General features: G+C 38.5%; 1 protein-coding gene across 2 annotated transcripts in view; it reads left to right on the top strand.

The window, feature by feature from the left end:
• Tmem232 (transmembrane protein 232) overlaps window positions 1–27,271 on the top strand; it is a 332,354-nt gene that overhangs the window by 197,949 nt on the left and 107,134 nt on the right. The window contains exon 9 of one of the 2 annotated variants that reach the window (XM_036173475.1): window positions 19,615–19,726. The exons of the other annotated variant lie outside the window; for it this stretch is intronic. Within the exon in view, the coding sequence (XP_036029368.1) occupies window positions 19,615–19,675 (61 nt within the window). The 3' untranslated portion in view covers window positions 19,676–19,726. Of the gene's footprint in view, window positions 1–19,614; window positions 19,727–27,271 lie in introns of those variants that run through there. 2 annotated transcript variants of the gene reach the window in all.

The following is a 27,271-nucleotide window of genomic DNA, read 5'->3' as shown; positions in this document are numbered from 1 at the left end:
TTTAATTTTTTTTTCAAGACAGGGTTTCTCTGTGTAGCTTTGCGCCTTTCCTGGAACTCACTTGGTAGACCAGGCTGGCCTCGAACTCACAGAGATCCACCTGCCTTTGCCTCCCGAGTGCTGGGATTATATTTTTATTTTTTTAAGACCAGTAGTATTTGGTTTTATCCTTGGTCTCTGGGCTATCTTGTCTCTTTTCTCAGTTACCCAAGCAGTATCAGCTATGGGTTCCATTTTTGTGGAGTGGGCCTTAAGTCAAATTAGACATTGGTTGGTTACTGTAGATGGAAGTTTCTCTGTGTCCTGCCTGGTCCTACAGCTGCTTGGTCTTAAGTAAACACATAGAGGCTTATGTTAATTACAAACTGTATGGCCTATGACTCAGGCTTCTTGCTAGCTAGCTCTTACAACTTAACTCAACCCATTTCTATTAATCTATGTTTGCCACGTGGCTTTGTGACATTACCTGGTCTCTTACATCTTGCTTCTCTTGGCAGCAGCTGGCAGTGTCTACTGACTCTGCATCTCTCTCTCTCTCTCTCTCTCTCTCTCTCTTGGATTTCCCACCTGGCTCCTTCCTGCACTGCCATAGGCCAATGTAGCTTTATTTATTAACCAATGGGAGCCACACATATTCATAGCATACAGAAAGATATCCCACAGCAGGTTACTCCCACAAGCTTTGTGCCACCATTGCCTGAGCATATTTTGCAAGCAGGACAGCATTATAGAGCAAAGGTTTTGTGGCTCAGTTGGTGTTTATGATTTTCTTTTGGTAGCATTCAGAGCATCGTTCCATACCAAAGACACTAGAACCTAGTGGTGAAGGTTCTATGTACCCACCATGTTCAGTGAGTTGTGTGGGTGTTGTCTTCAACAATGGTGCACTGCTGTCAGTCTGTGGAGAGAGCAATCTATCTTCTGGGAAATAGCCTGGGTTGTTTGGAGATTTCCAAGGAATCCTTTCGGCCAACCCCTTTATCAACTAGATGAAAACTAGTCCTGGTACTGGAAACCTTGTTTGGTGACAAAAGATGGCCATTAGGGACTCCATCTCCTTCAGTATTTTGAGACTTCATTAGGACTGCCTTCATGTATTTTAGGGAGTTTCCACTGAACTAGGTTTCCGTATCACCCCTTGAATGCCCCTCAATTCCAGCTGTCTCTCCATGCACTCCCTCCCTTAAATCTATCTCCCTTCCCCCTCCCCACCTGATCCTCCTGTTCCAATCTCCACTGCCCCTGGTCCATCCATAAAATATATTCTATTTTCCCTCCTAGTCACTACATCTATATATAACCCCAAGGGTCTATGGATTATAGCTTGGTTATCATTTATTTAACAGCTTGAGACACAAGCACTATGCAGAGTAAGAGCTAACTGGGAGTGGCATAGGTTTCTGGAACCTTAAAGCCCACCTCCAGTTACATGGCTGCTCTAACAAGGGCATACGTCCTAATCTTGCTTGAAGAGTTCTATCAACTGGGAATCAAGTATTCAACCACATCAACCCATGGGGCCGTTCTCGTTCAAACCACCACATGGAGTAACACATTCCAAAGAGGAGACTTGAGTCCAGAGGAGAGGTGATGGTCTACAGGAACGTGAGCACTGTGGTAAAGGTAGATGGAGATCTGAAAAGGGTTTACTACAAGATAGAACAGTTCCTGTGGTTCTGCAAGGGGCAATGGAAATCAAGAATGTAGAGCTTGTTAGAATGAAATAGGCAACAAACATGAGAAAATTAATAACTCCAAACTAATATATGGGTCAGACTTCATTTGTGGATATTGAAATTTCTCAGGAGTTTGTTTTTCCTGGATTCTTCCCTAAGCCATTCTTTTTAAAACTCTACTTTCTCTCTCAACCATCCCTACTTTCCCACCATTTCATTTCTTTAAATATTTTTCACTCTGCACTATTCTTTTGTATTATCTGTAATAGTAGACTTTGTTATGTGGACAATTTGGCTCCAAATCTGCCTTATTTGGGGGGGGGGAGCACCTTTGTAATAGCAGCAAATTTACAAGCTCTTGCTAAAGTATCACAGTAATCTGACTAACTTAAAGGAATATGAAGATCACATCATATTTTCATTATTTCTTAGGTCAAACTTGTAGGCTTAGGCCTCACTTAGAGCTCTCAAGGTAACAGGGTGGCGTGAGAGAAAGACAGTGTGTTTGCCTCCTCACCGAGTAGAATGATATTCCAATATCCCAACTCTACCCTTTGTGCCCTTACATCTCATTTGCTATGTATCAGCCAGCTGTTGAGTTTGCATCTGGCACAAGAGAATTATCTTTTAAAAAATTATTAATTTTTAGTTTTCATTCTATATGTCATATCTTACCCCCCAAAATGTTAGTTTTGGTAATCCAAAATGATTTTGACAAACTAAAAACTAACATACCAGAAATCTAGTCTGTGTAAGCACTTTGGATTAAAAAAGTGGCATCAAGATGCTTAAAAGTAAATTGCAGCTTAAATGTAATTTAAACTTAATTTAAAACTTAAACATGAAGGATAGTACCTAAACCTAATGCTTGACATGTTTTTTTGTGTGTTCTTTTTAAGGGATCATACTTCTGTATTAGATATTTCCATGTTTCCATATCCAGATTTCTTCACCAAGGCAGATAAGAAATTGGCAGAAATCGTTGACCATCATGTAAGACTGACTTGTTTTTTTCAGTTAAAAAATTAAATAGAATTACATTATTTTGACCCTTCCCATACTCTCTTTCGAATCCATAGCTTATATGTATTTAATTGTTTATATATATTTATATTCCTAAATATATAAATACAACTTGCTCTGTCTGTATAATATTAAGTATATATACATGATCTCAGGGCTAAACACTTGGTATTGGATAAACAATTTTGGGCTTCTTCCCTGGGTAAGTCTATCTCTCCCAATCTTAGCATTTTTGTTAATTACCTGTAGGGTTTTTGTTTTGTCTAGAGTTGAAGCTCTATGACATTTCCCCCTTTCATGTTAGCATGTCTAGTGGTGGCATCCATGTTCAGGTCTTGTTCAGGCATCCTTGCTGATGAGACTTTATGGGCATAGCTTCTCTGACATTTCTAGGAAATGTCTTCCTTAAACTAGCATAAAACTCTTATTATTAAAAAACAAACTGACTTATATAATGTATTTCTGATACTGAAGCATTCATAGGTGATGTTTAATAGCTCATTCATGATTGTCCATTGCCAAGCCTCACTGTGAGGCACCACAGTGCTTATACAGTGGGATGACATACCTTAATGTCTTAACTGAGGCATGGTACTTCATGAGATACTAACTTCATCCTGTTTCCTGAATTAGTTCTGATATCTCACAACAAAAATCTGTTATTAGGTAGTGAACACCAGTTACTTCTGCAGTATAGTTCTAAAAATAGAACAAAAACCGGTTTACTCTCTTTTCAATGACCTGACTCTTAACACTGAAGAAGGATCTATAATTGCTTTGTACATAGTAGAGTTAAACAAGCAACGGCGATATAAGAAGATTCACAAAAGACACTTTAATCCATTCTGCTGATGCTCTCTTACCTGACAACCACCATTTTATTCCTACATTTTTAAAGCAATGGAGCTGAAGTAGGAGAGAGATTATTTTCTATTTTCTCATCAAATACCACATGGAAGCCATAGCATATAGTGTATGTTTAAATTATTTTTATTACTTTATTGTTAGTAGTTCAATATATGATATATCAGCTTTGGTTATAGTCTAGATTACATTTCATTCTACTGAATTAGTGATTTCTTAACAATATAGAAGGCTTTTCTTCAATTACTGATTGTATTTTATGGTCAGTTATCACATACTATTTAGGCAACTCTTATAATAGCTATAAGCATTGGGTTTCAGGGACTGACTGATAGTCTTTGCATCATAAAATCAGATGTATACTTCTGTTATAGACTAACAAAGATTTTGTTGGTCAATCACTAAATTATATGTCAGTCTTCTCAAAACCTAATGATTCACAAATTTCAAAATTTATATTTTCTTAATCACTTCATCAAAATTATGTGAGATATGTTACATTAGATAACTTGCTAACATTATACATAGATAATGCACACACATATACATACATACATACATACATACATACATACCATTTTGTTATATAATATACACACACATATGTGTGTGTATTCAAGTGGATTTGGGATCCTTAAGGCTAGCAAGGTGGAAGATAATAGTCTGAATGACAGAGAAAAGAAGTGAGATAGCATCTATGGGCCACCATTCTTTGCTTTCTCCAAAGCTATAAGCATTATCTAAGAGTCTGCTGTGGGCCTGCTTGTGTTATAGAAGAATAAGTATGAAACAATACTCTCTGAAAAAAAATTAGAAAAATTATTAAATCCAAATTGTTTGATATATTGCCTAATAAAACTGCTAATGTTTGTAGTTTTTAATTTGGGAACAGTTTTGTATGTGCTTTGGATATTATATTATTAAAGCTTTCTTTTCACATACAATTTTCTTTGAAATGAATAAGACAATAGCTGTTTGTCCGTCCTTATCCTTCTCACTCTGAAAACTGCTCTGACATTAGTTAATTCAGTCATCACAGCAGCCCTGTTAATCATTTACCAACAGCAACAATGAAATGTGGATTGCAATTCAATTACTCTCCCTAAGTTTTAAAGTGAGTAAATCACTGAGTGTGTGCACAAAATGAAATTTCCAGATCTCTTGCTCCACCTGCCCTCCCAGCTCATGGCAGCTGATTTTAGTGCTTGGATTATGGTCACTAAGCAGAATTGTCAGACTGTAGGACCTGTAACACTAAGAAGAAACAAAAATATATACTTGTAGCTTACAGGCACCATTCTTTTTTCAAATCAACTTATTCTGCTGAATGGTCATAACATGCAAGGAAGAGGGGAGTTAGTTTGTTACTCAAAACAAATTCAGTTACTTTGTACATTACAGTAATCCATAGCACAATGACTGCATTGTTGAGTGCATGGAATGAACTAAGTAGTAAGTAGTGTTTCCATTTCCCATCAACTTCAAGGTAGCACAATGAAAATAATAATGGCAGGTAAGAGTCAAAACAGTACACCATGTCATCTAAATTGAAATAATCATGGGTAGCTAAAGCAAACTGGCATTGTATTTATGGAGGCCAATGAAAAGAAGGAATTGATATTCTGGATTGTGACCATGTCAAGTTTGAAGAATGGGAAAAAGAAGAATATCGATCTTCTGGGCAATAACGATATGATAAAACCTATTTACTGTTTTCAAACATGTTGATATATTTATACATGCTATTTGGGGGATTTAAAAAATCTCATTTTACTAGCAAATCTTAAGATGTAATCATCACACAGGGGAAATGCAAAAAGGGGGACTCTTTAGGGAAGGGGAGGGAGGTAAATACAGGAAAAGGAAAGAGGTTGGTAAATAATAATAAGGATGTCTGAAAAGGCCACAAGGAATCATACTATTAACTAATTACTTTAAAAACCCTACAATACACGTATTCTGTGCATAATTATACATACAGAATTTTAATAAACTTTTCTTATCTGTGTTGACAATGCTCTCTCCAAGTGCCAAAGACCATCTAACAAAACCCCCAGTAGCAGCTATGAACAGCTTTCTTTTGAGTTCTTAGCTAGGATTGTCACAGAGACTCCTTAAACACCAGTCTGTTGTTGTTCTCTCTGTTCCCCTCCCCATCCTCCCTTCCCCCCACAAGAGGTGGATGGTCAGGCCTTGTTGCAAAAGACACAATGTGCTTCAGAAATTGAGCCCAGAGATACCCTGCCCTGAACCTGACCTCAACTCCCCCTCTTTGAGGACTAGCTTTCATGATATCAGAAGATATTATAAAAGCTTCCAGAGGGAGGCCACCAACATTCCTACACAGCTATGAGAACAACCAGCATGACACAATGATGTTAATGATGCAGTAGTGGTATGCATACTTTGGTAGTAGCCAACAGCTCTCTAATTGGACTTAAGACCTGCTTGAGAAGAGGGAGACCATGTTTGGTCCTAGAAAACCTACCTAACTACTCAATCCTAGTGAAGTCATGGTTATTGGAGAAGAATCTGCAAGTTCTACTTTACTAACCCAGCATAATCCCTAACAACAGTCTATAAACATTTGCCCTTATACCCACAGATAAGGGTAGTCTTCACCCCTCATCAAGGAAACTTCTCTTTGCAATAGACAGAGACCACAACAGAACACCACAACCAATCAAAATGCAGAATTGTGGAGCCCTGTCCCAATTGATAAATCTGTAAAATAAATACTTAGGCTCCTTTGGCTCATGGAATAGTTTGAAAGCAGGGGCAAATGGGTTGCAAGAACCAGAGAACCAGGGAGTTTTCTGTGAGATCATGTCTTCTGGTAACATCAGAAGCTATATCCATAAAGCCTCATCAATATGACTGTCTAAATGTGAGCTGAACATGTGCATGTGAAGGATGACACTAATACACATGGCAAACCAAATGGAGAAAAGCTCATAAGGTCTCAGTCCTACACAGAGAGCTACAGGAAATTGAGGAAAGCTGGGAGTGGGAGAGATGCACCAATTGTTTGCCAAATGGTCAGCCTTGAAAATATACATACAAGTTACATCACACAAACTGAACAGGTTATATTTAGGAATTACATGTATATATATGTATGTATGTATGTATGTGTATATATATATATATGCCATGTATGTACACACATAATTGTATATGATAAAAATTAGTAAAAAAGAGGCCATTAGTTTGCAGGAAAGCAGGGAGGGGTACATGGTAAGGTTTAGAGGGAGAAAGGGGGAAGAAGAAATGTTATTTATATAATAATAAAAAGCAGACTTTTAATAAATTTTAATTTTATGAAATTGTTTTATGAAATTACAAGTTTTAAATGAAATAAATAAAAAAAGAAGAGTTAATTATCAGTCTTGAAGTTACAAAACCTGCCTGTATTTTGGCCTCAACTTTGGTTTGCCATTTATGATTAGGGAGCCCGCCTACACGTCCACCCCAACCTTAAGGTCTGCCTAGTGTGTCAGGAAGTCAGTTGAGAATCAAGCCCCATACCAAGTCTCCACTCAGCTCCTACTACCCTCTAGGCTCTTCATTATTGCCCAAGGTCAGCCTTCGCAGGACACCTGTGTCCCTTATTGTTCATATCTTTGTTTTCCTCTAGATCTATCATTCTTTTATATCTCCCAAAGAACACAGGCTTACCTAGTTTACAATATCTTTGATCCAGTCTTCTCAGAAATAGACTGTTCTACACTGAGTACATAACCTTACCTCTCTCTTTTTGGTGTACTTTTAATGAAAATTCCACATTGCCTACCCATCTTTTTTCCTTTCTTCTAGCATTCCTTCTGCTATGCATGTTCTCTTCCTCTACTTCCCATAGAGAAACAGGTTATTAATAAGCATTCCCACTATGATTTACTCCTCTTTATTCTCTATACTCATACCCACAGTAACTAATATACCAGTGCATACAGTAATATTGGTGTCTCTTTACTACCCATAACAATTGGTACTCAATGAATGACCATTTTGTAGTCATTTGAGACTCCATTTTTAAAATTCATTTATTATGTATACAGTGTTCTGCCTATAGGCCAGAAGAGGGCACCAGATTTCATTACAGATGGTTGTGAGCCGCCATGTGATTGCTGGGAATTGAACTCAGGACCTCTTTAAGCCAGCCAGTGTTCTTGACCTCTGAGCCATTTCTCCAGCCCGATAATCCATTTTTATGGGTTTTTTTTTTTTTTTTGATGGACTGCAACTGTTGCAGTAGAGTAGTACTCAGCTTGCAGTAAGGTTGAGGACAGAGCCTGGTCCCCTAAACAACAGACTAAGAGAAGAAAATGTCATCTCATTAGCTAAAATGAGTATCTCCTAAAATCTGCAAACATCTCCACTGAAAGTAGAAAGGCCATCCAAATTAAACAACAGCAACAACAACCAATGTTACCCACTGATCTAACCCCAGATGGGTAGGACCCAGAAAAAGAAAAAACACAAGGAAAATGAAAAACCAGGACAACTTATCTTCAGCACTTACCAATCCCATAGTAATGGCCCTGAATGAAGACAACTCAGATAAAATTCCAAACACTTAAAAAAAAACAGTTATAAATATATATTTTTAAAAATGACTCAAAGAGGATACAAAAGTATTTCAAGAGATCACAAACAGCTGGATTAAATAAGCCAATTCAAGAGAGAAAAATAGAACTCAGTAAAGAGATACAGCCACTGAAGATGAGCCAGATGAAAATAATGATGGAAATGAATAATACAATAAGTAAATTAAAACATTTATTGGGAAGCCTCAGTGACAGAATGAATCTTGCAGAGGACAGAATTTTAGGGCTCAAACACAAGCCAGAGAGGTCAGATCATTCTGTCAAGATTAATGATAAATCTTTTAAAGTGTGTGAATGTGACTTATAAGATATTTGGGCTACCATAAAAAGGCAAAATCTATGTATTATCATCATAAAGGGAGAATAACTTCATGCAAAAAGAATAGAAAATAATTTGAACAAAATCATAGAAGAAAATTTCTCAAGGCTAGAAGATGCCCATCCAGAGACAAAAGGCTCACAGAACACCAAATGGATAGAAACAGAAAAAGAAACTCCCCATGTCATATCATAGTTATAGTACTAAATACACAGAACAAATGTATATTGAAAGCCTCTCAAGAGAAATACCAAGTCATGCTTAAAGGGAAGTCCCTTAGGTTAACTGTTGGCTATTCACTAGAAGCCTTAACAGTCAGAATGTATTGGGAGATGCATTTCAGATTCTGTAAGATTACAGCTGTCAACCCAACCTAATATACAAAGCAAAAACCATTAAAATGAAAGGAGAAACAAAAACTTTCAGTGACCAGGAAAGAGTAAAGGAATTTATGATCACCATGAAAGTTCTATAAAGAATAATAGGAGTATTTAAGAGTAAAGAGAAAGATAAACATACCTAAGAAGCTACAACAAATACTAAGACAGTCATTAAAGAAAAAAGCACTAAGAAATTAACAAAAGGTCATTTTTCTGAGGTACCTCCAGGAGCCATGTGGTGGTGGTGGGATTTGGGAAAGAAACTACAGTGGCAGACCTGCCCCTCACTGGCTATGGAATCTCCCAGGTAAGGGGAACAGTGTGGCTGGTAAACAGGCACCAGGAACAGGACTGGAATGTGATCAGTTTCTTTGCTGCTGCTCATGAGAACACTGCCCTCACATTTATATTGCAGAGGTTCAGTAATTGTTCCTGAGACAGAATCCCAGAGAAGAGAAACAGGGAGAGATGGCTGCTTCTCCAGAGGATGGCTACCAGAGAACCATTATATAATTTGTGGTAAACATAAGAAGGTCTTAGATCTAGGCTCAAAACAAATTGTCTGTTAGCCAATGACTATCTAAGAGAAGTCATACATGTAATGAGCTCAGCAAAATGATTCATGGATCCTTCCCACATGCACCTTATAACACAGGTGATATTACAGAAAAGGGCAACAACTGTACATTTAGTAACCACTGTGGTTCCTCTATTGTATCATCAAACCAAAACAGAAAGAAAAGTGGGCACACCAGAGAAGAACTTTGCAAATGTAAAGACTGTGTAAAACATTGTGTTTCAGCATTAGTCAAAATCTGAGAATCTACCCTAGAAATAAATATAAAGAACATGACAAAAAATTTGACTTTACATACAACCATAAGATAACTCATAGTGTAGAGAAAACCTGGAAATGCAAAGAACGCAGCAACTTCTATAGTACATTGTCTTACTTTTAAATCCATTTCAGAATCCATACTGGAAGAAAGTCTTATGAATGTGAGGGATGTGACAAATCATTTACTAATTAATCAAGTGTTAAATCACATTAGAAAACTGATACTGTAGAGAAATGTTGTACATGTAAAGAATGTGGTAAGTCATTTCATTTTTTTTGTCAGACCTTAAGAACCATTAGAGAACCCATACTGAAGAGAGACCTTACAAATGAGGTGAATGTGACATATCATTTACCAGTGGTTCAGAGAAGTCCTGCAGGAGAGAAACCCTACAGATGTAAAGAAGGCAACAGGGGCTTTTCTCAGGTGTTTTAAGTTGAAGACCATTACAGAAGCCCATACTGTAGACACATCTTACAAATGTAGTGAATGTAACAAATTGACCAGGTCCTCAGATCTCAATGTACATTAGAATGTATGTTTACCCAGGAGAACTTTACAAATGTTGTGATTGTGACAAATGCTTTACAATGTCCTCAAAACAGTGCACACCAGAGAATTCATACAGGAGCAAAACCTTACCCTTGTAGTGAATGTGACACTACACCCAGTCTTAAGAAACATCAGAAAAATACAATGGAGAGAAAAGCTTCCATAATGAATGATGTGGCTTATGCTTTATCCAGAGCTCTTTTCTTACAGACCACTCACTGTAGGCTATACACCAGAGACTCATTGGGAACATGAGAAACCTGTGCAAGACTTTCAGAAATTTTTAAATCTTAGAAAACATCGAGAGTTTATACTAAAAAAAATCTGAATATGTGACAATGTGAGAAAAATCTTGCATTAGAACATGTTACTTTTCAACCTCAAACAATTCATTTTGAAGACAAAATGGAAGCCTAAAGAACATTTTGTTATGCAGCAATCTACTGGAGACTGAAATAGTCCATCATGAGGGGAAGCTGATTAAGACAGTAAATAAGCACCTAAAAAAAGCTCCAGGAGACCCCTGAACCTGAACAAATTCAGTAGGCCCTTCCTTCCTGAAGAGTACACCAACAGAAAATGTGGAGAGTCACTCTCAGACAAGTGCAGCTGCCAGAAAGAAGCAACCAGACTAATTCCCTAGAGGCTACTCAGACCGGCAATGCTGCCCAAACAAGGCTGAAACCAACAGAGTCACCAGTAAAGGCCACGCTCCAGTCTCTTGTGATGCCTGCAGAGAGGCAGTGTGCTCCAGGTTTCAGGCACTCATGAGCTGTGTCTCATGCTAGGGTGGGCTATTGTGATGAAGCTGTCTTAGCGTCTGGTCTTTTATGCAATACCAAACTATTTTTATGTTACTGTTTAAGATAATTTGTATATTAATACAAATACAGAACTATATTTGTTATAATGTATACATATTTTTACTCTTATTTGAAATATTTGTATATTGATACAAATGTAAATTTTTATCTGTCATACTGTATGTATGTTTTACTTCTATTTAAGATTATTCTGTATACTTATATATATATTTAGGATTATTGTCATATTGCACTATACATTCTCACCTCTGTTAAAGATGTTTTGTGTATTGTTACAATTTTAAAGTCATTGTCTTTTCCCTGTACATTTTCTTACAGACTGTTTGCCTTGTTTACATGAAGCCTTAGTCCTTAGGTTTATGTAGATAAGACTTATAGATTTATAGTCACTTATGCTTGTCATCTCTATAATTATGTTAGTTAGGTTATCCAGATTTATAGATACATAGGTTGGATGGACAGGAAATCTTCAAACGCTTCATGGACCTAGAGAATATGGCATTTAAATAACTTAGAATTCTGTTGATGTGAGACACAATTGCTCCTGGCAGCACCACTTTGATCCTGAGAGAATGTTGGGCTTCTAAGACATTTCCATTTGGAAGTTTGTCTTCTTGGCACAAAATGGCCTACTGGGCAAAGAACTGCCCTTGCCTCAACTGCTGACAGTACAAATGCTGTCCTTTCTGGACAAGTGGGACACAAGAAAGTGACCACTGTACTCTGCCAAGACAGGGTAAGATGGTCTTTCAGAATTCCTGCTTCTGAAAGTGGTTTGTCAAATACTCTAAGCCTTAGCCAATTTGAATGCACCAATGATGCTGAGAAACATTAGGTGACTGTCTAGGCTGCCAGCTGTCTCTGTCTACTCTTGCAAGACTCCTGAAAGGTGCTTGTATCCTTCTCCCATTTCTCAGTTATTATTATATTCCTTCTCAGGTCTTTGATGAAGTTGAAGACTAGCATTTATAGTTACAACATATATATATATATATATATATATATATATATATATATATATATATAAACATAAATATGTAATAGATATATGTGTACACACACACACACACACACACATAATATCTTAGATAGAATATATTAAGTATTAGACTCAGGTTCTTTAGGATAGGACACCTTTTGGAATGATCTTTGTAACATGCCACCTACCCACGCTCTAGACTTCCCTGGATTTTAGTATGTGTTTTTTTGCTTAATATTGTTTGCATTGATTGTAATTCCATTTTATCTAGGTCATTATCCCTCATTACTCCTGGAAAATATTTGATAACCATTTCTTTGTATATAGTCTTGTGTTAGGTTAGAACCTTCTTATTTAGACAAAAGGGGGAGATGTAGTGGGTAGCCATTCCAGCCTTGACCTGGAAGTTCCAACCCCCATTGAGGCTTCAGTAATGGTCACACCTACAAAGCGGTGCTGAGGGAGGATGCTGAAGAACCAGGATCCAAAGGAGAGGGATCTCTTGGTGCCTGGACCCTTGATGCTGGAGGTAGACCGAGCAGAGTTCTCCAGAGACCACTGCCGGACTGTGCCATACCTTTCCCAGATCCTGCAACCTACCTATCCCTTCATTTGTAAGTTAACCCACAAAATAAACCTCCCTTTTAACTATGTGGAGTGGCCTTAATAATTTCACCAATAACCTTACCCATATTCCTATAATTGACCATCAAATAGCTCATTGGTTTACCAAGTTGGACTTTATTGGCATTCCTACTTTCGTCTGCTGTAAGTTCCCTTTTTAGTGTGAGTAGATAGATATATGTGTGTGTTACCTCTCCCCAGGAAATGTCTGTCATATAACGTGCTGAAACCATTCTTCCAAACTTGTTGTATATTAGAAAATTCATATTACAGAGAAAACATTTAAATGGTTTACCATTGTGTTGGATTTGTGCCTCGTTCCACCTTAGAAATTCAATGAAATGCATTGAAGTTGTCAAACCTTCATCTAGTGTTGAAAGCGTAGGTACTTCCGTAATTTGATTCTGAGAAGAAACTCACTGAATGCTTCAATAAAGCCTCATCTTTATTTTTAAAAAATAAAACAACCAAATTTACAAAGACCACAAAATGACAAGATCAACATACACATATTATTTCAAACTCAGCATAGTATTAGTTTGCCTATCAAATAACATAGGCTGGCAGACCGGATTAGAAACAGGTTCCTTTCTTTTGTTGCTTTCATGAAGTATTCCTTGTCATCAAAGATGGACAATGCCTTAGGGTAAAAAGATGAACAAAGATCTTCCAAGCAACAGGAACCAAGAAGAAAACAGACATCACTATTCTAGCATTTGAGAAAATAGACTTCAACCTGAATCTAGTCAGACGAGGTAGTCACTGATAACTGTGGACAAATCAATCAAGAGGAAATTACAGTTCTAAATATATACACATTAAAGACAGGCTCAACTAATTTTATAAAACAATACAATAGATCTACACTCAAATATTAATCACAAAACAAGTGGTCAGTGATTTTGCTCCCCCACCTCTCCATTCAGAAGTTCAACAAACACTGCATGAAATGAATCTATAGATCCAGTAGGCCTACCAGACATTAATCACAACATAGTACTATTCAGGGACTTCAATACCGCACTCTCACTACTAGACAGTTCAGCAGAGGCACACTGGAATTAAATGACACCATAGATTAAAAGGACCTATCAGACATCTAGAGAACATTATACTAAAACTCCACAAAATACACATTCTCCTCAGTAGCACACACAAGGAACTTGGCATAAAATAGGTTGCATATTAGGACACAAAACAGGAAAATTGAAATAATTCCTTATATTCCATGTGATCACAGTGTAATAAGTCTACAAATCAGCAAGAGAAACCTTGGAATATACACAGACTCATGGAAATTAAGTGCACCACTGAATTATGAAGAAATGAAAAGTAAAGTGTAAAAATTCTGGAATTTTATAAAAATAAATGTGTAATAATAATCATATGTATGAATTCAGTGCTGAGCAAGACTCACTTAAAGCTCCAGGGAGAGGGTTAGTTCACAAATCAGTGACCTAATGTTATACCTTAAGGCTGGACAAACAGGAGAAAATCAAATCCAAATCACTGTATGGGGAAAATAACTAACATCATAGCAAAATAGAAGTGAAAACCAAACCAATCCAAACCAAAAACCCCCAAAGAATCACTAAAACAGAATGTTGGGTTCTTTGAGAAGATAAGTAAGTTGGAAAAACTCAGCTAAATCAACCAAAATAAAGAGAGAAAGGACCTAGACTAGAAAAATTAGAGACGAAAGCAAAACATTGTAAGAGACATCAACGTGAAAAAATCATGAAGAAATACCTTAAAATTTTATATTCCACTGAATTGGAAAAATCTATATGAATTTATAGATACATATGGCTTATCAAAATTAAACCAAGATGAAATAAATAATACAAACAGATCTGCAACAAATACAAAAATGGAAGCAGTTATAAAAATATCCCAACTTTAAAACACAATGAGGTTGAACTAGCTTTAGTTCAACAATATATTCAAAGAAGAACTAGGACTACAATTTCTCAGCTTATTCTGTAAAACAGAAAATGAAGAAACACTTCCAAACTCTTTTTACAGAATCAGTATCATCCTAACTCTAAAACTAGACAAAGACATACATACTCAGAAAAGAAAATACAGACCAAATCTCTCTGATGAACACAGACCCAAAAATTCTTAATAAAATACCTGCAAACTAAATTCAAGAACATGAAAAAAAAATTTACCTTGGTCAAGTTGACTTCACTTCAGACATGCAGGGATGTTCCAGCATATGAAATTCAATTTAATTCATCACACAGTATCTAAGATAGAAATCACACAATCATCTTAATAGACGTAGAAAAGGTCTTTGGCAAAAATTCCTTCATAATAAAAGCTTTGGAGAGACTAGTGCCAGGGCGGGGGCACAGGTCAACTAAGCAAAGGCTACATTTGGCACATCTATAGCCAATATCATGCTTAAATGTAGAAAAACTTGAAGCCTCCCCACTAACACCAGGGAGAAGGCAAAGGTGCTCACTTTTTTTTCACGCTTCTTCAATATAGTACTTGGATCAATCATCTCTAAAAGGACCAAAGACCTCAACATTAGACCTGAAATTCTGAAATTAATAGAGGATAATGTATGCAAATCTTAAAGACATAGGCAGGGCTTTCAAATAGGACTCCAGCCGTGAAGTAAGGCTCCCAACCAACAAGTGGAAACTCGTGATTAGAAAGAGTCTATACTGCAAAGGAAGCCTACAGATTGGGAGAAGTTACACACATGACAGAAAGTTAGACTCTAAAATATAGAAAGAGCTTAAAGTCTAAATACCAAGACAACAAACAATCCATTTAAAAATAGTCCAAGGAACTGAAGGTTGAGTTCACCAAAGAAGAAACACAAAAGGCAATCAATACTTTTTACAAATGTTCACCATCCTTAGCCACCAGAAAACTGCAAATTCAAAGTAGTTTGATAGCTTATGCCAGTCAGAATGACTATTATTAAAGAAATAAGTAACTATGAATCCTTGTGAGAATGAACAAAAATGAGACTCTCTTGTCACTGTTGCTGGGCAGTGTCAACTGGGTGAAGCCCCTATGATAATCACCGTTCATGTTCCTCAGAAAGGTCAAATTAATACTGCTGTATAGCTTAGCTCTATCACTCTTAGACATAATGCCTAAAGGACTCCAAACCCTACAACAGACATTCCTGCACTTCCACACTGGCATACATGAACAAGAATTTTATTCAGTGGTAAAGAAGAATAGAATTGTGAAAATTTCAGGAAAATTAGATCTAGAAAATGTTACATGAAATAAGGCAATACAGGCCATAAAGACACTTACCTCATGGTCTCCCTTATGTGCAGATCCTAGCTATGGATTTTTAGAGTGTGTACTTAAATTTTAGTGTCCATAAGACCCAGAAAGATAGGGGCCATTTGAAAGAAGGTAGGAGGATGCCTTAAGGGAGGAGGAAATAGTAGAACACATTGAATATGAAAGTAGAAAGGGGCAATACAGGGAATAAAAAGTTCTTAGCAAGGAGAGGAGGAACACAGGAGAGAGGGGCGGAGATATATAAAAAACCAATATGGAAATATATAATGCTTCTTAAAGCAGATAATCTTTGAGAGAGAGAGAGAGAGAGAGGGAGGGAGGGAGAGAGAGAAAGAGAGAGAGAGGAGAGAGAGAGAGATTGAATAGAGGTACTCTCTGTCAATGGATAATCCATACTGAAAGCCATAGATAAATAAATGAAATTTTAATACAGGTGTGGGACATCTCTACTACCAGTTGTTGAGTAGGGAGGCTCCAGAGTGATGCAAGCCATTTGCCACCATCCTTGCCATTGCTCACCAGAACTTGACAGTAAGACATTATTATTTCTGAAGACACCACATGCTTTGGTCATAGGACATACAGAAACCAAGCTCTAACTTAGCTAAAATTTTCCTCCCTACTGACTAGCCTTGATAGTGACAGAAAGTGATATAAAGGTTATTTGAGAAGAAAAGTCATCAACCATTTTATCCAGCTGTGACTCCTGTGAGCTACAATGACCTGTACACTTTAGCACATTAGTAGTATGATAGTTATGTGAAAAACTAACCATTTTTTTCTGATTGTATTTCAGGCCTGTCTCATGGGGGACAGTACATTCCTGGTACTGTCAACCTGGTTAGAAGCCAATGGCTAGGCAGATGGTAGACGCTAGGGAAAACCTCATACTATTGTTTTACCAAGGGCACATAAAGTTCTGATGTTTATATACATACATGATACATACGTGCTGCACCCAACCTTCTTACTACACTGGGTAGGAGGAGTTAACACAGTGTGGGAGGCTGGATCCTGCCTTTTCTGAGGGTACTCTTGAGGAAAGAGGGGTAAGAAATACTAGGAAGAAAGAGTGTGAAGAAGAGACAGACAGAAACACAGGATGGCTTTGGGAGGGCTTGAATCAATATCCACCAGCCCCTTCTGTTTCTTCTAAAGGGCTTTTTATAGGAATGCCAAGGGGTGGGGTTAAAAAACCTCCTAGCACCACCAAGTGCAGACCCTTCAAGTCACCTGATAACCATGCTTGTGGTCCATTCCTTAATGCAGCCCTGCTGGGTAAAGCAAGCTCATATCTCACTAGGAAATCTTTGTGGGCCCCCACGATACAGTAATCCATAACTGGCCAAATTGCCAAAAATAGGTGATAGAGTGTTCAACCACAAATGGGAAAATGTGTCACCCCTTCAAGGTTCAGGAAACACTATAGAAAATGACTAGATACAATTGCAGAAATTAGCAGATTTGAGGAGCTCAGCCCCAACAGATACATCTACATCACAGCTTCCATGTCTTTGGCCCAGGGAAGGTTGCAGAAGATAGGGCAGAGAGATTGTATGAGCCAGAATACCAGGAAGTCTATGAAACAGTCTCTCCTAGAAATGGCTGCGTAAACAGCACCAGAACAAAGGCAATATCAATGGAAATCTTGACATGAAAGGCAAAACATTGTGGGTTTCTCCACCCTTAGATAAAGACCTAGAGGCAACTAAAGGCTGCTGGGGAAGGGGAATCAGCCTCATCCATTATTGATTATCCAAGTCAAAGCAGTTCAGCTTGAAACCATATATTTACAAACAACAAAAATGGGCTCAGCATTTTGTAATTATATGTTTTTGCATACACATACACAAACATGTATGTATAAAATAATCAAAGAAAAAGAGGCTATCAACTTGAGAGTGGGATGGTTGGGAGAGGTTTGAGGGAGGGTGGCTGGGACGGGCTGGAGGGATGGAATGGAGGGGGCAAGTGATGTAATTCTCTTCTACTTAAAAATCATATAAGAACTAAATACTCTCTCTCTGTCTCTGTGTGTGTGTGTATGTGTGTGTGTGTGTGTGTGTGTGTGTGTGTGTGTGTGTGGTGTGTGTGTGTGTGGTGTGTGTATGTCTCTGTGTGTGTGGTGTGTGTGTGTGTGTGTGTGTGTGTGTGTGGTGTGTGTATGTCTCTGTGTGTGTGTGGTGTGTGTGTGTGTGTGTGTGTGTGTGTGTGTGTGTGTGTGTGTGCGCGCGCGCGTGTGCGCGCTAGAGGCTCAGGGGCTGCACAGCAGAAAGCTGTCCTCTGGTCACGCTGGAGTCATTGGACTCATGTCTTCATGGTTACCTGCACAAGGTTTACACGATACTGGGCACTTGCACAGTTCATCATATATGAGTCCTCACATGTCCCCGAGGGATGACTGGCCGTCGGCAGTCACTGAGGCTGGGCTGTCATTCTCTCCCATGGGGTAGCCTCTAATAAATTGCTCTAGTAATTAAGTTCCGACTCATGTTTGGGCAAGAAACTGTCCAGACTCAGTGGGTCGCACACAAAAAGGAGACACTAAAGACTTGCTCACATGAAGGGTTCCCTCTGGAGAAGGAAAGGAATGAGATGGGAATGGGATGCATGTCACAGTGGATGGGATACTTTTATGAGACAGGCAAGCAATAAAAAATTTAAAAGGCCAAATATAAAGTATAAGATTTTTTTTTTGAGCTGAGGACTATATATGAGAAAAAGTATCTGCTGCTATTGAATATCACAAATTTATGAACTAAATGAATTTCAGGCTGTGCTTGAATATTATGGATATTTTTGCCACAATTTCCCGTGTATTTCATCGAAAAAAATTATTTTATGAGAAGCTGAATATGTAATGTTGTGCAGATAACATCTCAAGAAACATATCGTAACTTACTTCCTTGTATCATTAAAATTTAAACATTCATATACTATGGATATCTGTTGTTACGCTTTGGATTTAATGTTTACTCATATGAGCATGTCAAGGTTTTACAAGACTGTATTATTGTCAGTAAGGCTGAATGGCATGCTGTGGGTTGAGCTGAGGGGGTAGGCAGGATTTTTAGGGGTTTCCAGCATATCCTGCCAGGAATGACCCCACTCTGCTCACTCCTCCCTTTAACCATTTCCTCTGGCACCTGTGCTGGAAGAGGGTCAGTTCCTTAAGGTGTTTATTCTTCATTATTTCCAGCACTGCTTACACACTCCTAACTCTCACATGGTCTGCCATGGTGAAGAAGTTTCATAACTATTAATTTCACCTTCAGCCTATTAGGGATAATATAAGATTGTTCCCTTTACTATGTATTTTCTATCCTTTTGTGTTTGTTTATTTTGCCTCAGCTGTATCTTTCGTTTTAGAATACATGCTGTCATAGAAATAACAGTACTCAAAAAGACAGCAAACTACTCTGGGATGTAGAAACAAATCCTACCTTTAGGAGGAAAATCTGTTTCCGTGGGGGCATGTACATGTCTGTGCAGTTTTCAAAAATGCTCAAGTATAAGAAACTTGAGGCATGCCTCTGCGAAATGGTGAAAGGAGAATGGCATATAGTGACGGGATTTGAAAAGCTATTTTGAAGTGTACTTTTTCATGGAAAACAATATGTAAATGAATTATTATGTCTGTCACAGTGGCAAAGAAACTTGGAGACCCGAAAGCAAGAAGAAGAAGCATGTGAGGCCCAAAAGCTGAAAGATAAGGAGGAAAAGGAGAGAATTCGCTTTCAAGAAATTATGAAGCAAAGAGAAAAGAAACTGAAGAAGAAAACCAAACCCTATGAAGTCATTTCATTAGGAAAAAAAGATGGCCCACAAAAGGAGAGCGGGTTCCATGGGCTTTTGCAGCCCCGGCAAACCTAGCTAAGTGTAGGAAAGCATTCTTAGAGTTAATGCGAGGCCGTTTTGAGAAAGGGCTTGTTATCTTGGTACCAGTTAGGAGTCATGGTGTAGTCTTAGGTTAATAGTCGACACTTCATCACACATGGGGGAGGTGGTTTCACCAGCTGTCCCTGTGTTCCCCTCGTTCTTGTGTAGCTCTTTGTTCCTCTGTGTTGACATCCACTGCCCTGTGAGAAGAACGTGAACTGAAGAGTGACCAATGAGTCAAGGCATGAGGGAGGCGGGATAAGAAGTATTCTTGAGCAGGAGTGAACATAGGCTTGAACCCCTTTCATCGCATTTATTCAAATAAAGAAGTTACAGTGCTTCTAGGATGTGCATTTTATCATCAATTTTTTAAAGAACGAAACCCCACACTAATGACTAGAATTTGATAAATTACCGAGCAGAAGCAAGTCTGGAAAGGATGCTCTCCCAAGATCAGTTTGATAGTTAATGGATGGCCAAAGAGACCCCTAAGTGACAGTGGTTTTAGTTTGCTGCCTGAGTTTATGAGAATGGATGTGAAGGAGCCCAGAAAGTTTGGTACCAACTACTGGAAGCATTCATCCAATCAGGAATTATTTTATAAATGGTGTTTCACTTCATCTGAGACTCAGCCTATGGGCAAGAGTAACAGGATGGGGTTTCTGTGGTGCCTAGTAGTTCTCTCTTTGAAAAGATAGATAACATATTTTTCAATTTCACACATGTGGTTTGGTGGTACTCAAGAGGCAAGTACTTTACCAGGGATGTCAAATCCTGACACAGATGAGGTGGTACCCTAAATTAGCATATCCACTCTGTCTAGAGAAGTTTGCCGCCACTTTGCCACACTTGCAAGGATCTCACTGTGGGTTCTTTTGGTCTTTCAAGAAGGCTTCAGATAAGATTTCTTTTTTAAAAATGCAAGCTATTGCTTCACAGAGCTGGAAGTTTGACAATGGGCCACACTTTGTGGTCTGTATAATGTGATTTTGAGGTATCATTTTTTGGGGGGTATTGTTGTTCAGGATAAGAGTAACCAAGGGTAGAAAACTGTTGTTGGCAGGTTTCTGTTCTCATCCCTCATTTAGCTGGTTCATAGTCACGTTTCTTCCTCCAACTCTTTGCTCATTCCCTTCTCTCCTGTAGAAAGTCTCACGATGCCTCCTCCCCATGGATCTGCATCATCTGTGCTTTGTATTCATAAATTAATAATGATAATAAGTTGATTCTATGCCTTAGGAGGTACTCAGCACATCCTACGACTCTTTCCCACATTGTACCCCTGCAAGTCCAGATTCCCTTCCATTCCTCTACTCATGCCACAGTCTCATTAAGGCCACAGTTGAGGTGAACTTTACCAAACTCAGGCTGTCCTTTATTGTCATTTACTGGTTTACTGGGACATGTCACCACTGAGCTATAAAATGTAGGAAAGGGACTTGGATAGTTTAACTGCTGTGTATAAGAACTTCAATCAATCCTTCTGTTTATCTATCACCTTGTAGAAAGAAACTGGTCCCTCCATTTCTTTATTATTATTATTATTATTATTATTATTATTATTATTATTATTATTATGTGTTTTAATTTTATACATCAGCCATGGGTTCCCCTGTCCTCCCCCCTCCCGCCCCACCCCCACCTTTCCCCCAGCCCCTCCCCTCCATTCCCATCTCCTCCAGGACCAAGGCACCGCTGGGGATTCATTTAAACCTGGTGGATTCAGTACAGGCAGGTCCTGTCCCCTCCTTCCAGGCTGGACTATTCTTCTTGCATCTGAGGTCTGTTCTGGTCCCCCTTGGAGACTTTTGTTTCTCTTTCTTGGTTATAGTTAGTCTTGATCCATATTTTTTTGTTTTTTTTCCAAGACAGGGATTCTCCACATAGCTTTGGAGCCTGTCCTGGAACTCACTTGGTAGCCCAGGCTGGCCTCAAACTCACAGAGATCCACCTGGCTCTGCCTCCCGAGTGTGGGGATTAAAGGCGTGCGCCACCGCCGCCGGGCCTTGATCCTTCTTGTTCAACTTCCCCCACAGTTCTGTAACTTTCTCAATATTTCTGATGTGCTCTTACCTCCTCTCCTTGTACATTTGTAGCTTTGTTTTTATAACCCTTTTGCTATTGTAGCTGCGACATGCAAGGAAGCAGAAATAGGATCCATCTATTAATAGGTCAACAATGATACAGGAAAATATGAGAAGAGAGGGAGATGATTATAATTCTTATACCTTTCTTCTTAAATTACATTTTAAAATAGGAAAGCACACATTTCTTATAGTTGTCTTTCTCTGTCTCTGGTTCCTTCTGAAATATTAGCAACTTTATGCTTGTAGATCTGGATCCATAGTCTAGTTTTAATTTGTGGTTGCCATGAAATAGTAGACAAGTTAATAAACCCCTTGTACATAAATTCATTTACTTCTATGGTTGACATAATCAGGTAAAGTTGTCATAGAGAAAATTGAATTAGAAAAACAAGGTTGTATTGGTGAATTTATTAAGGCCACTCCACGTAGTTAAAAGGGAGGTTTATTCTGTGGGGTAACTTACAAATGAAGGGGTAGGTTGCAGGGTCTGGCAAAGGTATAGCGCAGTCCGGCGGTGTTCTCTGGAGAACTCTGCTCGGTCTACCTCCAGTGTCCAGGGTCCCGGAACCAAGCGAGAGACCTCCTCTCGATCCTTGGTCTTCCGCTTCCTCCTCCACCCTGCCTTGTGGGCGTGACCATTACTGAAGCCTCAATGGGGGTTGGAACTTCCAGGCCAATGCTGGGATGGCTATCCACTACATCTCCCCCTTTTGTCTAAATAAGAAAGTTCTAACCTAATATGAAGCAACATGTAAATACACTGGTAAGCCACAAGCCATGTGGCAAAGTATAGACTAACAGAAATGGGGTAAATATAAGAGTAAGAGCTAGACAACGGTAGGCCTGAGCTAATGGCCAAGCAGTTTAAATAATATAATTGTCTGTATGATTATTTTATACGTGGGTTGTGGGACCAAGGGGGCTTGGTGGAACCTGGAGAGAAGCTCTCCAACTACAAATGGCACCCAACGTGTTGGCAAGAGTTTCCAACTAAAACCTGAGAAAAAAGATTCCAAGATGGAGCTAAAAACAGCTTCCTAGTTGTCTCTCTCAAGTTAGCTGCAGCCTGTCGGTTTGCGCTACTATGGCGGGTTCCTGGCATGTGCATCTGACCTGCAGTGTGATGGGAATGAGGAGTCTACAAGCAGCACTTTACTCTGCTACATGGTAGATTTAGCCTTTGCTAGTTAAAAAAACAAAGTTTCTGGGCTATGCACTGCTTTGATAGAACTGCTTCTGATAGTTGATGGTACACATGACTCCAGACCCAGAGCTGGCAGTAAACTGTACCACTGCCATGTTGGGAAGCTGAGGTGGGCGGAGCCAGCAGCCACAGCAGTGTTTCAGTCTTACAAAGATGGATATTACACAGAGAATCTGGTTTATGTTGTCTTTGGGATTTTTAACTACAAAAAAAAAAAAAAAAAGATTTGATCATAAAAGCTGTTGAGTTAAACAAATATGTAAATTTTAAAGGTACCTTATCTTCAAAATTTGGATATAAGGATATGTTGCTTTGAAAAGGAGTCTCTGCTTTTGTTTCCACAGAAAGCCAGAGGCTATGGATTTGTTCCAGATTAAGATACATCAGGTTTGATAAGCCAAGACCACCTGAAAGGTCTCCAATGACACCATGGCCCAGATGATCTGACATCCAGAATGGTTTCAAGGCAACTGGCTCAGAGGTTCACCCTAATGGACTACTCCATAATCCTAAAATTTTCTTTGTGTCCCCATAAGATACAGCGCCCCTCTCCAACAGGAAGTAATAAGAGAAACTATGCCCAATTTCCCAAAATTATCAAGCTGGTTTTGGAGATGGAATTGGCTCACTCCTTCTCTAAACCCAGACATATTGTTAAAAGAAAAGGTTGAGTTTCTTGTTTCCCAAATCAGAAGGGCCCTCTGGTGTGGGACAGAGAAAAACCAATATTTTTATTTAAATCAGGTTGATTATAAATGTGATCTCTTTCTAAAGAAGAAAAGGGGATATGATATAGATATAATAGGATGAAAGGGTAGATTAAGGAACTTACTTCTAAAGAGCAACAAATTGTTTAAAATGTTTTACATTGGTATAGACTTTAGTCTATTGATACAAACTTAAAGTTAATTTTGTTATACTATGTACATATTTCTACTCATGTTTAAGGTATTATGTTTGTACAGCTCATTTAAAATTATAATGGATAATTAAAAATAGATTAATAATTAGTCATCTATGATAATCATACTTGTAGCCATGTTAGTTAAGTCTTCTAGGTATACACAGAGATATTTCAGATAGACAGGTAATCTTCAAATACTTCAAAGACCTGCAGAATATGGCATTTAAAATATTTTTAAAATTTAGACTTTCTGGACAGTGAGACATGTCTGCTCCTGGCAGCACTGATTTACTTCAGAGAGGAGGATGGGCATTGAAGACACTTCATATGGAGTTTATCTTCAACTTGACAAAAATAGCCATTTGGGCAAGAAACTGTTCTTGCCTGGACTGCTTGATCAACTGGACATGCAGGACCCATAGAAAGGTGACCACTAAACTTTGCTTGACAAAATGGTCCTTCAGGTTCCTGCTTCACAGAGGAAACTGCCAGACATTCTACAGGACACTAAAAAAAGTGACAAAGAGACTCTAGCCCTGTGGGTTGAAGACAAATGCCCCAACTTTACAAAGGAACATTAGGTGACTGTCCAGGCTGCCAGCTGTCTCTGTCTACCCTACAAGACTCCCGAAAGTTGCTTGCATCCTTCTCCTAGTTCTCAGGTAATAATATATCCTTCTGAGGTCTTTGATGTGGTTAAAGACTAGATAGTTATAATTTCCTCAGTTATGATAAAAGATTAGTTAGATATAAAACCTTAGACTTACAAATATAAGATAAATAAGATATCTTCTTTAATATTGTAACTGTAATTTTTGCTTGATGATTGTTTTGTTACATGTAATTGTACTATGTAAAAGTTAAAACCTTACTTTAAAAAAAAAAAGAAAAGGGGAAGTGCTGTGGATATCACTTTGTGTAAATAAAGTTCTGATTGGCCAGTGGCCAGGCAGGAAGTATAGGCGGGACAAGAGAGAAGAGAATTCTGGGACGTGGAAGGCTGGGTGGAAAAAGACATCGCCAGTCACTGCCATGACAAGATTTAAGGTACTGGTAAGCCACGAGCCATGTGGCAAAGTATAGATTAATAGAAATGGGTTAATTTAAGATAGAAGAAGTAGATAACAAGAAGCCTCCCACAGCCATACAGTTTCTAAACAATATAAGTTTCTGTGTAGTTTACATGGTTGGTTTTGAGCATCTATGGGCCTGGCAGGTGAGAGAGATTTCTCCTGACTGGGCCAGGCAGAAAAACTCTAACTACAAGGTTATCAATAATTTTAACAGAGAAAATTCAATATAAAGAATGGATTTTAAAATTTTTATGTGTGTATGAGTGAGTGAGTGAGTGTGTGCGTACGTGCATGCGTGTGTGTGTGTGTGTGTGTGTGTGTGTGTGTGTGTGTGTGCCTGAACAAGCTCATGGGCACCATATTCATGCAGGTGTTCTTGGATCCATTGGAACTAGAGTTACAAGCAGGTGTGAGCCACGACATGAATCCTGAGAACTGAAGTCAGGTTCTTTCCCAGAGCAGTAATGATGATGTCATCTCTCCAGCCTCAAGGAATTGTTTTAAAAAGATGTTTTAGAACGGAAATTAATGATAGCAGAATACAGAAATAACTCAGAACTGTAGGAGAATGCTCACCCTTAGATCCATGAACTCAAACACTCTAAGGCAGTCTGGAGATGGGAGCAGACACCTCATGGGAAGCCTAGAACATTTGTTGAGGAGAGCACACTCCTGCTGCTGCTGGTGGTGCCTCAGAGAGACACAGTACAATTTAGGGAGCACAGATAAATCATCGAAAGAAGAACAAGCTGACCATGATGCTGGGAAAAGCAAAATCGAGAAACATTCAGGTCTTTTCTTCCTCTCAATTATCCTCCAACCATTGTTTCCCAGCATCACCCAAAAAAGGAGAGAGATTACTAAATGTCAGGACTAGGAAAAATGTGTAGCACAATGCCTAGAATGTTCTAGACTATACAGTGTAAGGAACTGTTCTTTCTTTTATTTTGTTAAATTATATTTCTAGTGCAAGTTTCCTTTTATGTTTGCTTCCAGTTTGAAAGAATGAACCAAGGCTTTATGGAATTCACTGGTTATGGATTTTCTTAGGTTTCCCCTAGTAATCATTAAAATACAAGTATATAGTCTCCACACAAACTAACTCATAGCCTTTCATGTGGTTGAGAATGAGATACACTGGGTTAGTTTCCCTGGAGGACTAACCAAATGGCATGTGTTGTTGAGGAAAAAAAAATAGGAAACGATAGTTTATCACAGCATGAAATGAATATTTCTCCTGTTCTAATGATACAAGTACAGTTGACCTGCGAAGGCTTGGCGGAACTCAAGGGGTAAGTTTGAAGAAGAAATGACCACTGAAAACACATCATCCCAGTCTTGGCTAAGTGGTTACTTATGGAAGAGCGGTGTTAGAGGTAAGCTTCAATAGTAATTGACATTAGTAATCTAGAAACTCTGTGAGAATATATGGATGCTAGTAACTGATTCTCCTTTTTCTATCACTCTGTAACAGTTTTCTAGTTTGGTAATGGTGAGTGCTCTTTCTCATACTTTTAAATTTATCATATCAACAAATTCAAAGGAAGTTTTGATATGTCATCCATAAATTCTTGGGCCATATTGCTTAGAACTCATAAAGAAGTGGGCAGATTCCCATCTTCCAACATGCCACCATAATTATATTATTATGTCCACATTCATAGCGCCATGGGAGATTTTTACCTGCTGTTATGGATGGGCAATTATTTAATCTGGGGCTTTTCTGTGTCTCTGAGCTGCTAAACTGCACTTTTTATTTCCTTGCAGTAGAGGCCAGTCACGCCCCACCCTGCCCTCTCAAACACGCTGTTTCCAGCTGTGATAATCAAAGGTCCTTTGGAAATTATCCAGCTGCTCCTAGGAGAGAAAAACCAGATTGGGTCTCATGAATACCTCCTCATCTCTCCCTTTGCTGAAGTGGGAACATGAATGAACAATATCTGAGCTTCTAAAAGGCAGCTTTCTTTACTTTTTAACTATTGTATACACATATACAATGTCTTGTGGTTTTACTCACCCCCAATTATGTTCTTTTATCCCCTTCTACCTCTCTGGTTTCTTCTTGCCAGCTAGTCCCTCCCGCCTTGTATCCTTTTCTTCTTTTTCTTTGGACATGCTGAGTTTAGCTAGGATTGCTTCTATAAGCATGGATAGA

The sequence above is a fragment of the Onychomys torridus genome, chromosome 23 (genome assembly GCF_903995425.1).
Source record: "Onychomys torridus chromosome 23, mOncTor1.1, whole genome shotgun sequence".
NCBI classification, from domain to species: domain Eukaryota; kingdom Metazoa; phylum Chordata; class Mammalia; order Rodentia; family Cricetidae; genus Onychomys; species Onychomys torridus.
This window is presented reverse-complemented; position numbering and strand designations above follow the sequence as displayed.